Here is a 16,760-nt window from a genome sequence, read left to right as displayed (position 1 = left end):
ACCAAACGTTACTTGATGAGACCAACAGTGTTTCAATGGGACCGGGTTCTATAGTCAGATGAGACCAGCAGGGTTTCAATGGGACAAGGTTCTATAGTCAGATGAGACCAGCAGGGTTTCAATGGGACAAGGTTCTATAGTCATATGAGACCAACAGGGTTTCAATGGGCCCGGGTTCCATAGTCAGATGAGACCAACAGGGTTTCAATGGGACCGGGTTCCATAGTCAGATGAGACCAACAGGGTTTCAATGGGACAAGGTTCTATAGTCAGATGAGACCAGCAGTGTTTCAATGGGTTCAGGTTCTATAGTCAGATGAGACCAACAGTGTTTCAATGGGATCGGGTTCTATAGTCAGATGAGACCAACAGAGAGCGTTATGGAAACAAACACCAGAGGTGGGTTTGGCGTAGACAGAAATATATCCATGCAGAAAAGTACCTCGTCACCACTGTGAAGTCTGGTGGTGGATATTTGATGATGTGGGGCTGATTTATTTTCTAAAGGCTCTGGACAACTTGTTAGGATTACATGGCATCATGGACTCCATCAAGTACCAGCAGATATTAAATCAAAACCTGACTGCATCTGCTAGGAAGCTTAAACTGGGCCGTGGTTGGATCTTCCAGCAAGACAATGATACAAAGCACACCTCAAAATCAAGACAAAAATGGTTCACTGACCACAGAATCAAGGTTTTTGCCATGGCCGTCCCAGTCCCCTGACCCAAACCTGTGGGATGAGCTGAAGAGGAGAGTCCACAAGCGTGGACCTTGGCATCTGAAGGATCTGGAGAGATTCTGTATGGAGGAATGGTCTCAGATCCCTTGCCGTGTGTTATGGGAGAAGACTCAGAGTTGTTATCTTGACAAAGGGAGGTTGCACAAAGTATTGAATGAAGGAGTGGCAATAACTGTGGCACACATACTTGAGAAATGTTTGTTTTGATAAGAATTTTTTTTTTTTCTTCAATTATTTCACTTTAATTAAAGGTTAGATTTTTGTGAATATTTTGAATGAAAGACCAAGAGGATAAACAATATAATTTTTTTCACAGCCCATGTTTACCAAGGGTGCCAATACTAGTGGAGGGCATCATGTTATTAGCCATTTCTTTTTTTATTTTCTTATTTTATTTTACAAGACAAGCCAGTTAAGATCAAATTCTTATTTTCAATGACGGCCTAGGAACAGTGGGTTAACTGTCTGTTCAGGGGCAGAACGACAGATTTGTACCTTGTCAGCTCGGGGATTTGAACTTGCAACCTTTCGGCTGCTAGTCCAACGCTCTAACCACTAGGCTACCCTGCCGCCCCTAACCAATCATCAGTCATCTGAGTCAGAGCAGTACAAGTTGAGTGTCCTTCTCTATATGCGGACGGACACACACACACACACACACACACACACACACACACACACACACACACACACACCTTTAGGCTTTGGTTAACAACATGGCAAATAGGGGTGGCAATACAGTCTGCTACCATTCTCAATAGTTTCCCATCTAGGTTGTCTATACCTGGTGGCTCATCATTACTGATAGATAACAACAGTATCCCATCTAGGTTGTCTATACCTGGTGGCTCATCATTACTGATAGATAACAACAGTATCCCATCTAGGTTGTCTGTACCTCGTGGCTCATCATTACTGATAGATAACAACAGTATCCCATCTAGGTTGTCTATACCTGGTGGCTCATCATTACTGCTGGAAAAACTATTGTTATCTAGCTCTCCCACACTAACTTGACCAAATTCAAAACAGCAATCTTTCCCTTTCATTATTTGATATTTTATTTTTTTAAATATGATGATTCACTGTTCGTTGTCATTTCTCTGAGTTTTTCCACTTCATTAGTGAAAGTCATTGAAGAGATTGGAAATATAAAAAGGTTTTGTTAAAAACTACCCAACAATTTCAATGAATGATGGAGATTAATTGGGTTTTCTGCTCATTATATCATTTAAGATACTCAAGTATTTTTCCACGTAGCATGCAGACAGAGAACCACGTTGCATGCAGACAGAGAACCACGTTGCATGCAGACAGAGAACCACGTAGCATGCAGACAGAGAACCACGTTGCATGCAGACAGAGAAACACGTAGCATGCAGACAGAGAACCACGTAGCATGCAGACAGAGAAACACGTAGCATGCAGACAGAGAAACACGTTGCATGCAGACAGAGAAACACGTAGCATGCAGACAGAGAAACACGTAGCATGCAGACAGAGAAACACGTTGCATGCAGACAGAAACACGTTGCATGCAGACAGAGAAACACGTAGCATGCAGACAGAGAAACACGTTGCATGCAGACAGAACCACGTTGCATGCAGACAGAAACACGTAGCATGCAGACAGAGAAACGTGTCTCATGCAGACAGAGAAACACGTAGCAGACAGAGAAACACGTAGCAGACAGAGAAACACGTAGCAGACAGAGAAACACGTAGCAGACAGAGAAACACGTAGCAGACAGAGAAACACGCATAGCAGACAGAGAAACACGTAGCAGCAGACAGAGAAACACGTAGCAGACAGAGAAACACGCAGCAGACAGAGAAACACGTAGCAGACAGAGGAACACGTAGCAGACAGAGAAACACGTAGCAGACAGAGAAACACGTAGCAGACAGAGAAACACGTAGCAGACAGAGAAACACGTAGCAGACAGAGAAACACGTAGCAGACAGAGAAACACGTAGCAGACAGAGAAACACGTAGCAGACAGAGGAACACGTGCAGCAGACAGAGAAACACGTAGCAGACAGAGAAACACGTGCAGCAGACAGAGAAACACGTAGCAGACAGAGGAACACGTAGCAGACAGAGGAACACGTAGCAGACAGAGAAACACGTAGCAGACAGAGAAACACGTAGCAGCAGACAGAGAAACACGTAGCAGACAGAGAAACACGTAGCAGACAGAGAAACACGTAGCAGACAGAGAAACACGTAGCAGACAGAGAAACACGTAGCAGACAGAGGAACACGTGCAGCAGACAGAGAAACACGTAGCAGACAGAGAAACACGTAGCAGACAGAGGAACACGTAGCAGACAGAGAAACACGTAGCAGACAGAGAAACACGTAGCAGACAGAGGAACACGTAGCAGCAGACAGAGAAACACGTAGCAGACAGAGAAACACGTAGCAGACAGAGAAACACGTGCAGCAGACAGAGAAACACGTAGCAGACAGAGAAACACGTAGCAGACAGAGGAACACGTAGCAGACAGAATAATAGCACCAAAATGCAACAAAACAAAATAGATAAAAGAACAATAACATTTATCAATTAATCATTAATCCAGAGGGCGCTAACCGTCAACAATTAGCAGGAATATTTCTACAAATGCTTTCAATGCTGCATCTGGATTCACTTCCTCAGACACATCAGACCAACCCATATGTTTTAAAGTCTTCAACAAGACTCCTGAGAAAACATTTAGTATTATTATCTCTTATGAATTTGGCACAACATTTGGCACTTTGGTTTTCCTTGTTATTGTCACAATGTTCTGGTCACTACAGCCAATGGGAACTGATATTGTTGAGCAAAGATCTGCAGCCTTAGTGAAGATATGATCCATACAAGTGGATGTCACAGATCCAACACTAGTTGGTTGTGTAATAACCTGGGTTGTTTTACAGGCATTAGTCACAGTTAGAAGCTTCCTGTTTTGAGGACAGCTAGTTGGTTGTGTAATAACCTGGGTTGTTTTACAGGCATTAGTCAAAGTTTGAAGCTTCCTGGTGAGAGGACAGCTAGTTGGTTGTGTAATAACCTGGGTTGTATTACAGGCATTAGTCACAGTTAAAAGCTTCCTGTTTTGAGGACAGCTAGTTGGTTGAGTAATAACCTGGGTTGTTTTACAGGCATTGGTCACAGTTAGAAGCTTCCTGTTGAGAGGACAGCTAGTTGCTAACCGGTCAATGTTCAGGTTACCCAGAAAATAGACCTTTGTTAACATCCCACACACACTATCAAACATTTCACACACATTATCTAGATACTGACTGTTAGCACTTGGTGGCCTATAGCAACAACCCAAAAGATTAGGCTTTATATGACCACAACACTTCAACAACATTTGACATGAGATCCTCTTGAAGCATTACAGAGATACACACCTCCCCCATAGGCATTCCTGTCTCTTCTGTAGACGTTATAGCCTTGTATTGCTACTGCTGTATCAAAGAAATGATCTAAGTGTGTCTCAGAAATGGCTAATATATTAACATTATATGACGTTAGCAAGTTATTGATTTCATTAGCCTTATTTCTAAGGCTACATACATGTATATGGGCTATTCGTAGTCCTTTGCTTGGTAGCTGATCAGAGAGAGAGACATCACATGGAAAAGACCAAACAACTAGAAAGAAAAAAAGAAATCATTCAGCAGTCGATGGAATCATTTGGTGTGTGTGTGTGTGTGTGTGTGTTGCAAGGTTGATGCTACGAACCCACAGGCTTGGCTCTCTCTCTCATCCCTTCCAGGCTTTTTGGAGAGAGGGTAGACAATGAGTCTGTCATAGCAGATGTAAGCAATGTCCCCACGCGCTCTGGCAGCTTTCATGGCTGGGATCAGTTCTTTCCTCTTCTGGCACACAGCTTCAGGATAGTCCTCGTTGAGGAAGATGTACTATATGTTCCTCTCAAGTACTTGGCTCGGTTCAGAGCAGATACCTTGTCTTTGAACCTCAGGAACTTGACCACTATCGGCCTGCGCCTGTCACCTGGGTCAGTGATTGGTTTTCCAGTCCTGTGGGTGGGCTCCACCTCAATCTGCCTTCGATCCATCTTCAGTTTCTCCAAAATGGAGCCGGAGCGGAGTATGTGAGCAGAGCGGAGCAGAGTATGTGAGCGGGAGCCGGAGCGGAGTATGTGAGCAGAGCGGAGCAGAGTATGTGAGCGGGAGCCGGAGCGGGAGCCGGAGCAGAGTATGTGAGCGGGAGCCGGAGCGGAGTATGTGAGCGGGAGCCGGAGCAGAGTATGTGAGTGGGAGCCGGAGCGGAGTATGTGAGCGGAGCACGCCCAATATGACTGGACTGGGTTTCCCCAAAGGCTGGAGTGTCGGTCTTTTCGCCCCCTCCAATTTTGCTCAAGTACCGCTCACCTCGCGAGCTTAGGGCATGCACAGCCCAGCATGCATTTGTAGGCTACTTGTGTGCTGCTACAACCCCTTGCTTTAGGTACAGTCATGGAGTTCGCTAAATAAGAAAAACTGCGATGTGATGCTGAATTGGAAAAGCTTTGGGAGGCATGCCAGAAGGACAGGACCACACCAGCTTCAAGCAGGCGACCGACTCATGAGAAACTCTGCAAGAGTATGTAGTTGAAAGCACAGTGGGGTCAGCATGATGATGGAAACGAGATGCGGTTGTATCATAACTGTTTTTTAGCACTTTGGATGCCGTGGTGAGGAAAATGTCATCGCGATTTAGCAAAGGAAATAGTTAACTGGTGGAGGCTCTTCTACAATGGTAAGCTACAGCCTTTATGTCCCTGGCCGCCACAACAGAATTATTCATTCATTGTTTTTCACTCATGTAAGCCTGGTTGTTTGGAAGATTTTTTAAATGTAATGTATAGTTACATTAGGCCTTTGCTTTTTACATCAGGCCTTTGCTTTAGGCCTTTGCTTTAAGCCTTTGCTTTTTGCTTTAGGCCTTTGCTTTAGGCCTTTGCTTTAGGCCTTTGCTTTTTACATTAGGCCTTTGCTTTAGGCCTTTGCTTTTTACATTAGGCCTTTGCTTTAGGCCTTTGCTTTTTACATTAGGCCTTTGCTTTAGGCCTTTGCTTTAGGCCTTTGCTTTTTACATCAGGCCTTTGCTTTAGGCCTTTGCTTTTTACATTAGGCCTTTGCTTTAGGCCTTTGCTTTAGGCCTTTGCTTTTTGCTTTAGGCCTTTGCTTTAGGCCTTTTTGCTTTAGGCCTTTGCTTTAGGCCTTTGCTTTTACATTAGGCCTTTGCTTTAGGCCTTTGCTTTAGGCCTTTGCTTTTTACATTAGGCCTTTGCTTTTTGCTTTTACATTAGGCCTTTGCTTTTACATTAGGCCTTTGCTTTTTTGCTTTTTACATTAGGCCTTTGCTTTTTACATTAGGCCTTTGCTTTTTACATTAGGCCTTTGCTTTAGGCCTTTGCTTTAGGCCTTTGCTTTAGGCCTTTGCTTTTTTTAGGCCTTTGCTTTAGGCCTTTGCTTTAGGCCTTTGCTTTAGGCCCTTTTTGCTTTAGGCCTTTGCTTTAGGCCTTTGCTTTAGGCCTTTGCTTTTTACATTAGGCCTTTGCTTTTTACATTAGGCCTTTGCTTTAGGCCTTTGCTTTAGGCCTTTGCTTTTTACATTAGGCCTTTGCTTTTTACATTAGGCCTTTGCTTTAGGCCTTTGCTTTTTACATTAGGCCCTTTGCCTTTTTTTACATTAGGCCTTTGCTTTTTACATTAGGCCTTTGCTTTTTACATTAGGCCTTTGCTTTTTACATTAGGCCTTTGCTTTAGGCCTTTGCTTTAGGCCTTTGCTTTAGGCCTTTGCTTTAGGCCTTTGCTTTAGGCCTTTGCTTTAGGCCTTTGCTTTAGGCCTTTGCTTTTTACATTAGGCCTTTGCTTTTTACATTAGGCCTTTGCTTTTTACATTAGGCCTTTGCTTTAGGCCTTTGCTTTAGGCCTTTGCTTTAGGCCTTTGCTTTAGGCCTTTGCTTTTTACTTCAATGCATGTTAGATTTCTGTGACTTGCTTTTGGGGTCTAATTGCTATTGATAGATGTCCAGCTTTGCATTATTTTATTGGTATAGGGACAATGACCAATGTAGCCTATTGGTTGTGCTCCGAGGCGTGCCCCTGGTGTGGTGCTCCGATTGTCCTGGTTGTCCACTTCGGTGGTGCTGAAAGTATCATCGCGCTCACCGGTCGGTCCTGAATCCATGGTTACGCTGTGTGCTGTTTTAATGAGCGCCTCTTAGGCTACCAGTCTTCGTGGGGCTTCTCTTCAACATCACATGCTTTCTTGTGTACGAAATGACAGTTGTGTATATGGCTGCATTTCAGGTAGGCCTACATCTTTGTACGTGTTGTATGTCGTAGTAGTTCAGGACCAATACCGTGTCCAGTCTACTAAAAAGAAGTAGACAAACGTTCACTCTGTTATCATTCATTTACATTACACAGTCGTTGCGTGATGGGCTACTGTAAAACTGATGTCAACACTATAAAAAAACGACACAGCCTACTTTTTCGCCCCCTCCCTGCTCTCTTGCTATAGCGTGTGTTACTATCTGAATAGGTGTTTACTCTTATTCGCCACAGATTCAAAATTGTCTCCTGTCATGTAGGAAATTTCACATCAGCTATGAATACCCTCACTTAGTTTGATTTAGTTCGCTTTTCTGAAACTCTCCCACAGAAAATAGTGCGTAGCCGAAGAAGCGGTGGCTTGGCTTAATGTAGGTTACGCTCATCGCAGAGCGTCACACATTCTACAGAAATCTAGCCTATAGTTCTGAGTACTGAAGTTTAAACTATGAAGCCTGTAAGAATATATGACAACCTAGTGGTTGCTCTTCCTGTCAGCTGATCTGTGTGTGTTGTTGTGTCGTAGTGGGGCACATACCTTTCTGTTATTATATGAAACATTCCAGATAGATTTTTGTACATTTGAACAGCAGTAGGACAAATCTACTTTGTTTATTTAGGGGATCTAAAGCGATAATAATGATTTCATCCTGGAGCCAGGCCTAACACACACACACACACACACACACACACACACACACACACACACACACACACACACACACACACACACACACACAGCAAGATAACCATTACAGATCACATGCTACCCTACCTAATGTGTTCAGTAAGGCACAATCCCTATTATGTAGAACAGACAGCCTAACTTTGTTAAGCAAGGAATCATGTTAGCTCTAGCTATGACATTTCTACTTGCAAAGGTCTGTATGTTGTGCACCCTCCGGTCTGAGCTCGAGCAGGCTGGTTCCCAGTTTAAGGAGATAGGAGCCTGGTGCCTATATAACATGCATGTTGCCGCAATGCATGACAGTGACTGTTCTACAGCGTGACCAACCCAACGAGTCTGTTACCGACAGAGAGAGGTGGGAGACGACTTACATACGACACTGAATAACACTGACTTTTGTAGGGCAGTTAGCTTTAGAGTAGTTGCCTATATGGGCTATAAACAAATTCAAGCCTCTAGGTTAAATTGTCTCGGCCTCACCCCTATTGGGCGGGGTCGGCAGGTAGCCTAGTGGTTAGAACGTTGGGCCAACCAGAAGGTTGCCAGATCGAATCCCAGCCTCATCCCTATACCCCATGTTGTTTGCTTACCCGGGCATAGCCCCACTATGGCAACCAACCCCAGCCCCACTATGGCAACCAACCCCGGCCCCACTATGGCAACCAACCCCAGCCCCACTATGGCAACCAACCCCAGCCCCACTATGGCAACCAACCCCAGCCCCACTATGGCAACCAACCCCAGCCCCACTATGGCAACCAACCCCAGCCCCACTATGGCAACCAACCCCAGCCCCACTATGGCAACCAACCCCAGCCCCACTATGGCAACCAACCCCAGCCCCACTATGGCAACCAACCCCAGCCCCACTATGGCAACCAACCCCAGCCCCACTATGGCAACCAACCCCAGCCCCACTATGGCAACCAACCCCGGCCCCACTATGGCAACCAACCCCAGCCCCACTATGGCAACCAACCCCAGCCCCACTATGGCAACCAACCCCAGCCCCACTATGGCAACCAACCTCAGCCCCACTATGGCAACCAACCCCAGCCCCACTATGGCAACCAACCTCAGCCCCACTATGGCAACCAACCTCAGCCCCACTATGGCAACCAACCTCAGCCCCACTATGGCAACCAACCTCAGCCCCACTATGGCAACCAACCTCAGCCCCACTATGGCAACCAACCTCAGCCCCACTATGGCAACCAACCTCAGCCCCACTATGGCAACCAACCTCAGCCCCACTATGGCAACCAACCTCAGCCCCACTATGGCAACCAACCTCAGCCCCACTATGGCAACCAACCTCAGCCCCACTATGGCAACCAACCTCAGCCCCACTATGGCAACCAACCTCAGCCCCACTATGGCAACCAACCTCAGCCCCACTATGGCAACCAACCTCAGCCCCACTATGGCAACCAACCTCAGCCCCACTATGGCAACCAACCTCAGCCCCACTATGGCAACCAACCTCAGCCCCACTATGGCAACCAACCTCAGCCCCACTATGGCAACCAACCTCAGCCCCACTATGGCAACCAACCTCAGCCCCTACTATGGCAACCAACCTCAGCCCCACTATGGCAACCAACCTCAGCCCCACTATGGCAACCAACCTCAGCCCCACTATGGCAACCAACCTCAGCCCCACTATGGCAACCAACCTCAGCCCCACTATGGCAACCAACCTCAGCCCTATCCGTCGCTCCTGTACCACAGACTGAGCTCGGTGTTGCAGCAGTCAGATCGTGCGTCTGTCTGGACAATAACAGGATTTCGTATTACCCTTAACCAACAAAGCCCCAGCTCCCTCCAGCATGTACAATTCAAACAGTGCACGCACAAACACCATACCGAAAATCTACTACCGTTCATAGCCGTTTACATACACACTCCTGTCCCGTTTCTGCAGCTCTTACCTCAAACCTGCCCTTGGTGATGCCGTTCATATCTGCGGAGGGTGTTACCGTACTGCGGAGGGTGTTACCGTACACAACACGTCTGGGGCTAGCGTTAGGTTTGGCGGATACCGTTTTGTTTTTGTAGCCTGTGTCGTTCGAAGGGCTGCTGGTGGGAGAGGAGCCTGGGCTGGGTGCTCTCCCCTGCCGGCGACAGGGCTTCTTTCTCCGGGATTGCTGCTTAGTCCGGGGCGGCCTGGAAGAGCAATAACCTAGTCTTTGAGCCCGACGGCTCTCCAGTCCGTCTCATCACACTGCCAGCTACCAAAATAACAATAATAACATGGACGCGCTCCTGGTGACCTCACTTCCGCCTCTCAGACAGCTCGCAGCGCTAATCAGCTGGTCTCAATAACCCCCCTCCTGCTCGAGCGGGTTGAAACGTTAACATGTTTGAAAAACGTGATCCAAAAACATTTGATCCGTTTCTTCTGTTATTCTAGTATTTGTTTTCTACGGTGGACATGTAAGGGGAGGGCTGTGGCGGTGAGGTCTTTTCTGCGGGAAAAGCACGTGTGTCCGATTTGTTTTGATAGTGAGTTTGCGTTGGAGAAATTCAGCAACGCGACACCGAAATATCTCCCGGTCCGTTAACGGTGAGGTGGGTCACCGAACTGTCACAGGGGCACTGACCGGTTCTGAATCCGAAAAACACTGACTGGTATACAGGAACCGCCGAATATATCGCCAAGAGTTTGCTGTTTATTACAGAGAAACCGCTCCATCATTTATTTTAGTCTAAAATCTCCTTTACACAAAACCACACATTCGAGTTAATTCCATGTCTTTTTACACCTGTTATGCGTTAATCTCACAATAGGTACATGCGTAGCAGGCCTTACCTATTTAATCGAATGAAACGTGATGAGAAGTATACAACAACGTGACGAGTATAATAGCTATACCAAATGGTTGAAGACGGTTGTAAGAGGGAGTTGAGGATCTCTTACAAAAGTACTAAACTGAGTCATCTGAGCCTGTTCCCAAAGCGTCTCTAGAGGGCGCATTTATACTGCTACAAACTATTACTTTACTGTAGCCTACTTTTTACAAGCAGTGTGACAGTTTAGGTTATTAGGCCTAATAGGCAGTATGTTTGTGTGTGTATTGTTCTAGGAGTGACCCCAGCCTCGTTCCTAGAGTACGACCAGTGGTGTAAAGTACTTAAGTAAAGTTACTTTAAAGTACTACTTAAGTACTTTTTAGGGTATCTTTACTTTACTATTTATATTTTTTACAACTTTTTACTTTTACTTCACTACATTCCTAATGAAAATAATATACTTTTTACTCCATACATTTTCCCTGACACCCAAAAGTACTCGTTACATTTTGAATGCTTAGCCGGGCAGGAAAATGGCCCAATTCACGCATTTACCAAGAGAACATCCCTGGGCATCCCTACTGCCTCTGATCTGGCAGATTCCTTAAACACAAATTCTTCATTTGTAAATGATGTCTGAGTGTTGGAGCGTGACCCTGGCTATCCGTAAATGATAAAATAAAAATAGTGCTGTCTGGTTTGCTTAATAAAGCACTTTGAAAATTATTTATACTTTTACTTTTGATACTTAAGTATATTTAAAACCAAATACTTTTAGACTTTTACTCAAGTAGTATTTTACTGGGTGACTTTTACTTTTACTTAAAGTAACTTTTAATTAAGATATGTTTACTTTTACTCAAGTATGATAATTGGGTACTTTTTCCACCACTGGTTACGACGGTCACACCAGTATCTCTGCCTAATTCCTAGTGTATGAAGATCACACCAGTATCTCTGCCTAATTCCCAGTGTTTGAAGATCACACCAGTATCTCTGCCTAATTCCCAGTGTTTGAAGATCACACCAGTATCTCTGCCTAATTCCCAGTGTTTGAAGATCACACCAGTATCTCTGCCTAATTCCCAGTGTTTGAAGATCACACCAGTATCTCTGCCTAATTCCTAGTGTATGAAGATCACACTAATTCCTAGTGTATGAAGATCACACCAGTATCTCTGCCTAATTCCTAGTGTATGAAGATCACACCAGTATCTCTGCCTAATTCCTAGTGTATGAAGATCACACCAGTATCTCTGCCTAATTCCTAGTGTATGAAGATCACACCAGTATCTCTGCCTAATTCCTAGTGTATGACGATCACACCCTCAAACATGGAGGAGGATAAATGGGCGGATAAGGAAGGTGTGTGTGTGTGTGTGTGTGTGTGCATTCATGTGAGTGCATGTGCGTGGTGTGTGTGTGTCTGTGTGCGACCGTGTGTGTTCACGTATACAGGCGTATACCCCAGTCCCCTCCTCCACTCTCAGCATACTTTGATAATTAAGAATGCCTCAGTAAAAGTCTCATTAATTAACTGTCTTCTTTAAATAGAACTGTTCTCCTCCAGTCCTGGCTGGCCTGGCAGCCTGATGTAGAATGTCTGATGGTAGTCTAAATAAATATACTCATTTAGAACAAGGACATTGCTATATTTCAGATTTGATATATTTTAAAATGTGGAGGTTTTTCTTGGAGTATAAATCTAAAGATTGGAGAGCGGTATTGTGCGGATCATTCACAGTCACACACACACACACCCAAACACCAAAATACACACAAACGCTCACACACACACACACACACACACACACACACACACACACACACACACACACACAAACACACACAAACGCTCACACACACAAACACACACAAACACACACACACACACACACAAACACACACACACACACCCAGGCTGGAGCCACTCCCTGAAATCCCAGATCCAATCACCAGGCCTGCTCAGGAGGCTGTTACCAAGGAGACCAAACAGAGACACTGCCCTGTATTCGTAAGCAACTCCTCCTCAGTCACACACACACACATAGAATTGCAACACTGAGATGTGTGTGAGTGTGTGCGTGCGTGCGTGCATGAGAGATATTAACGTACATAGCTGTAGTAAAGTGACAGTCCCCTGGACACTTGCAATGTAATTCTCACCCTCTTCTGTCAGATCGCACAGGTGTGATTCATTGTCTCTCTTCTCGCTGCTACCTCTCACTCATCTCTCTCTTTTTCATCAAACATTCCCTTGTTTTCTCTCAATAAATATCCAAGGTGTGTGTCAGAGGATCCCCCTCTGAGTCTGTGGTGAATCCTCTCTCCCACTCCATCCCTCTCTCATTCCTCTTTATCTAACTCTAATCCCAGAGAATGTCCCATGGGTGGCAAACAGAAAATGAGTGAGAGATGGAGATGGAACAGGAGAGAGAGATGGAGATAGATGGAGATGGAACAGGAGAGAGAGATGGAGATAGATGGAGATGGAACAGGAGAGAGAGATGGAGAGGGAGAAAAAAGGTTGGGGGATGGAACAGGGAGAGGGGGGGAGAGAGAAAGAAAAGTGAATTTGACTGGAGACATGGGAGAAGGGAAGAGGACTGGGGAGACAGGGCAGGAGGACTGGAGAGACGGGAGGAGGAAGGAGGACTGGAGAGGGAGAGACAGGGGAGAAGGGAAGAGGACTGGAGAGACAGGGCAGGAGGAAGGAGGACTGGAGAGACAGGGCAGGAGGACTGGAGAGACAGGGGAGGAGGACTGGAGAGGGAGAGACAGGGGAGAAGGGAAGAGGACTGGAGAGACAGGGCAGGAGGACTGGAGAGACAGGGGAGGAGGACTGGAGAGACGGGAGGAGGAAGGAGGACTGGAGAGGGAGAGACAGGACTGGGAGAAGGGAAGAGGACTGGAGAGACAGGGCAGGAGGACTGGAGAGACAGGGGAGGAGGACTGGAGAGGGAGAGACAGGGGAGAAGGGAAGAGGGCTGGAGAGACAGGGCAGGAAGAAGGAGGACTGGAAAGACAGGGTAGAAGGGAAGAGGACTGGGGAGACAGGGGAGGAGGAAGGAGGACTGGAGAGGGAGAGACAGGGGAGAAGGGAAGAGGACTGGAGAGACAGGGCAGGAGGAAGGAGGACTGGAAAGACAGGGTAGAAGGGAAGAGGACTGGGGAGACAGGGGAGGAGGAAGGAGGACTGGAGAGGGAGAGACAGGGGAGAAGGGAAGAGGACTGGAGAGACAGGGCAGGAGGAAGGAGGACTGGAGAGACAGGGGAGAAGGGAAGAGGTAAGCAAATAGAGACAAATTAATAAGCAATGTGTGGGAGAGGATGAGAAAGGGATAGAGATGAATAAGTGTGATTTCCCAGGATAATGTGAACTTGTGTCACTCTTTTTGGACATAACACTCTCCCCTCCCTCTTCCCACCTCCCTCACTTCTCTCCTCCCTAGGGAGACACTGGTCTGAGTAGTAATATCAGCTTTCCAATTCCCACCCCTCCCTCCCTCCTACCTTCCCTCCCTGGTTGAATCTGATTGAAATAATGTAATGAGAAACAGGTTGAAAACTAGTTGAAATGACATCATTATCAGCCGTTAACCGAAAAATCTTAATTGGAGAATACAACCCCATCTCATATTCAACCCCCATTCACGACACTCAGTATAGCTTAGAGCCATTGAATTAGGTTGAGTGTGTTTGATTCTAGGTGCTTCTTAAACTTTAAAAGTATCTGTGCAGGCACAGTTGAAGTCTGAAGTTTACATACACTTAGGTTAGAGTCATTAAAACTCGTTTTTCAACCACACAAATGTCTTGATAACAAACTATAGTTTTGGCAAGTCGGTTAGGACATCTACTTTGTGCATGACACAAGTCATTTTTCCAACAATTGTTTACAGACAAATTATTTCACTTATAATTCACTGTATCACAATTCCAGTGGGTCAGAAGTTTACATACACTAAGTTGACTGTGCCTTTAAACAGCTTGGAAAATTCCAGAAAATGATGTCATGGCTTTAGAAGCTTCTGATAGGCTAATTGACATCATTTGTGTCAATTGGAGGTGTACCTGTGGATGTATTTCAAGGCCTACCTTCAAATTCGGTGCCTCTTTGCTTGACATCATGGGAAAATCAAAAGAAATCAACCAAGACCTCAGAAAAATAATGGTAGACCTCCAAGTCTGGTTTATCCTTGGGAGCAATTTCCAAATGCCTGAATGTACTACGTTCATCTGTACAAACAATAGTACGCAAGTATAAACATCATGTGACCAAACAGCTGTCATACTGCTCAGGAAGGAGATGCGTTCTGTCTCCTAGAGATGAACGTACTTTGGTGTGAAAAGTGCAAATCAATCCCAGAACAACAGCAAAGGACCTTGTGAAGATGCTGGAGGAAACGGGTACAAAAGTATCTATATTCACAGTAAAACGAGTCCTATATCGACATAACCTGAAAGGCCGCTCAGCAAGGAAGAAGCCACTGCTCCAAAACCGCCATCAAAAAGCCAGACTACGGTTTGCAACTGCACATGGGGACAAAGATCGTACTTTTTGGAGAAATGTCCTCTGGTCCGATGACACAAAAATAGAACTGTTTGGCCATAATGACCATCGTTCTGTTTGGAGGAAAAAGGGGGAGGCTTGCAGGCCGAAGAACACCAACCCAACTGTGAGGCACGGGGGTGGCAGCATCATGTTGTGGGGGTGCTTTGCTGTAGGAGGGACTGGTGCACTTCACAAAAGAGATGCATCATGAGGATGGAAAATAATGTGGATATATTGAAGCAACATCTCAAGACATCAGTCAGGAAGTTAAAGCTTGGTCACAAATGGGTCTTACAAATGGACAATGACCCCAAGCATACTTCCAAAGTTGTGGCAAAATGGCTTAAGGACAACAAAGTCAACGTTTTGGAAAGGCCATCACAAAGCCCTGACCTCAATCTTATAGAAAATTTCTGGCACAACTGAAAAAGGGTGTGTGAGCAAGGAGGCCTACAAACCTGACTCAGTTACACCAGCTCTGTCAGGAGGAATGGGCCAAAATTCACCCAACATATTGTAGGAAGCTTGTGGAAGGCTACCCGAAACGTTTGACCCAAATTAAACTATTTAAAGGCAATGATACTAAATACTAATTGAGTGTATGTGAACTTCTGACCCACTGGGACTGTGATGAAATAAATCAAATCTGAAATAAAGAATTCTCTCTACTATTATTCTGACATTTCACATTCTTTAAACAAAGTGGTGATCCTAACTGACCTAAAACAGGGAATTGTTGCTGGGATTAAATGTCAGGAATTGTGAAAAATTTAGTTTTAATGTATTTGGCTGAGGTGTATGTAAACTTCCAACTTCAACTGTGTGTGTGTGTGTTATCTCATTGCACAGACTAACCAAGACAATGCCCTGGATGCAGGGTGCTGGTCTCTCAGGGAGATGGCCGTCCATCTTTCTATCACAGTAAAAGCAGACACACAGAGAGAGAGAGAGAGAGAGAGAGCTCTGGACCTAGAGCTGGGACAGGGGAGCAGTCACCTCAATTATAGCAAGCCAGAGGGCCAGAGAATATCCGTGGTGGAGAGAAAATGGCGATGCAGGTGTCATGAAGAATATTTCCCCACGTCATAACAGAATGGTGTAGGCTATTGCAGATCCATAACAGAATGGTGTAGGCTATTGCAGATCCATAACAGAATGGTGTAGGCTATTGCAGATCCATAACAGAATGGTGTAGGCTATTGCAGATCCATAACAGAATGGTGTAGGCTATTGCAGATCCATAACAGAATGGTGTAGGCTATTGCAGATCCATAACAGAATGGTGTAGGCTATTGCAGATCCATAACAGAATGGTGTAGGCTATTGCAGATCCATAACAGAATGGTGTAGGCTATTGCAGATCCATAACAGAATGGTGTAGGCTATTGCAGATTCATAACAGAATGGTGTAGGCTATTGCAGATTTTTCCACAAATTGTAAATACAACATGTGTGAATACGACAGACTTGTAAGCCTATATGCCAACATATAAAACATTTCTCAGGTGTGGATTAAATACCGGTTTTCCTACTCTGAGAATTAGTGGTGATCCGAGGTACCCTGGAGTTGCAAGGCAATGGTTCATATTTGCACCTTTGGTTAGTTAAGTTTATGTTTAATGTAACAAAGGGTTCCTGT

The 16,760-nt window shown here is 45.3% G+C and overlaps 1 protein-coding gene across 2 annotated transcripts in view; it reads right to left on the bottom strand.

Annotated features, from left to right (window-relative positions):
• Positions 1–10,223, bottom strand: part of LOC112229491 (F-box/LRR-repeat protein 2) — a 28,549-nt gene extending 18,326 nt beyond the window's left edge. The window contains exon 1 of one of the 2 annotated variants that reach the window (XM_042310282.1): positions 9,705–10,223. In XM_042310282.1, coding sequence (XP_042166216.1) covers positions 9,705–9,734 — 30 coding nt within the window. In that variant the 5' untranslated portion in view covers positions 9,735–10,223. The remainder of the gene's footprint in view (positions 1–9,704) is intronic. The other variant, XM_042310281.1, reaches the window with a different exon arrangement.
• Positions 10,224–16,760: the final 6,537 nt, after the last annotated feature.

This window comes from Oncorhynchus tshawytscha, linkage group LG31 (assembly GCF_018296145.1).
Source record: "Oncorhynchus tshawytscha isolate Ot180627B linkage group LG31, Otsh_v2.0, whole genome shotgun sequence".
Classification (NCBI taxonomy): Eukaryota; Metazoa; Chordata; class Actinopteri; order Salmoniformes; family Salmonidae; genus Oncorhynchus; species Oncorhynchus tshawytscha.
The sequence above is the reverse complement of the archived record's forward strand: the minus strand, read 5'-3'. Positions and strand labels throughout refer to the sequence as shown.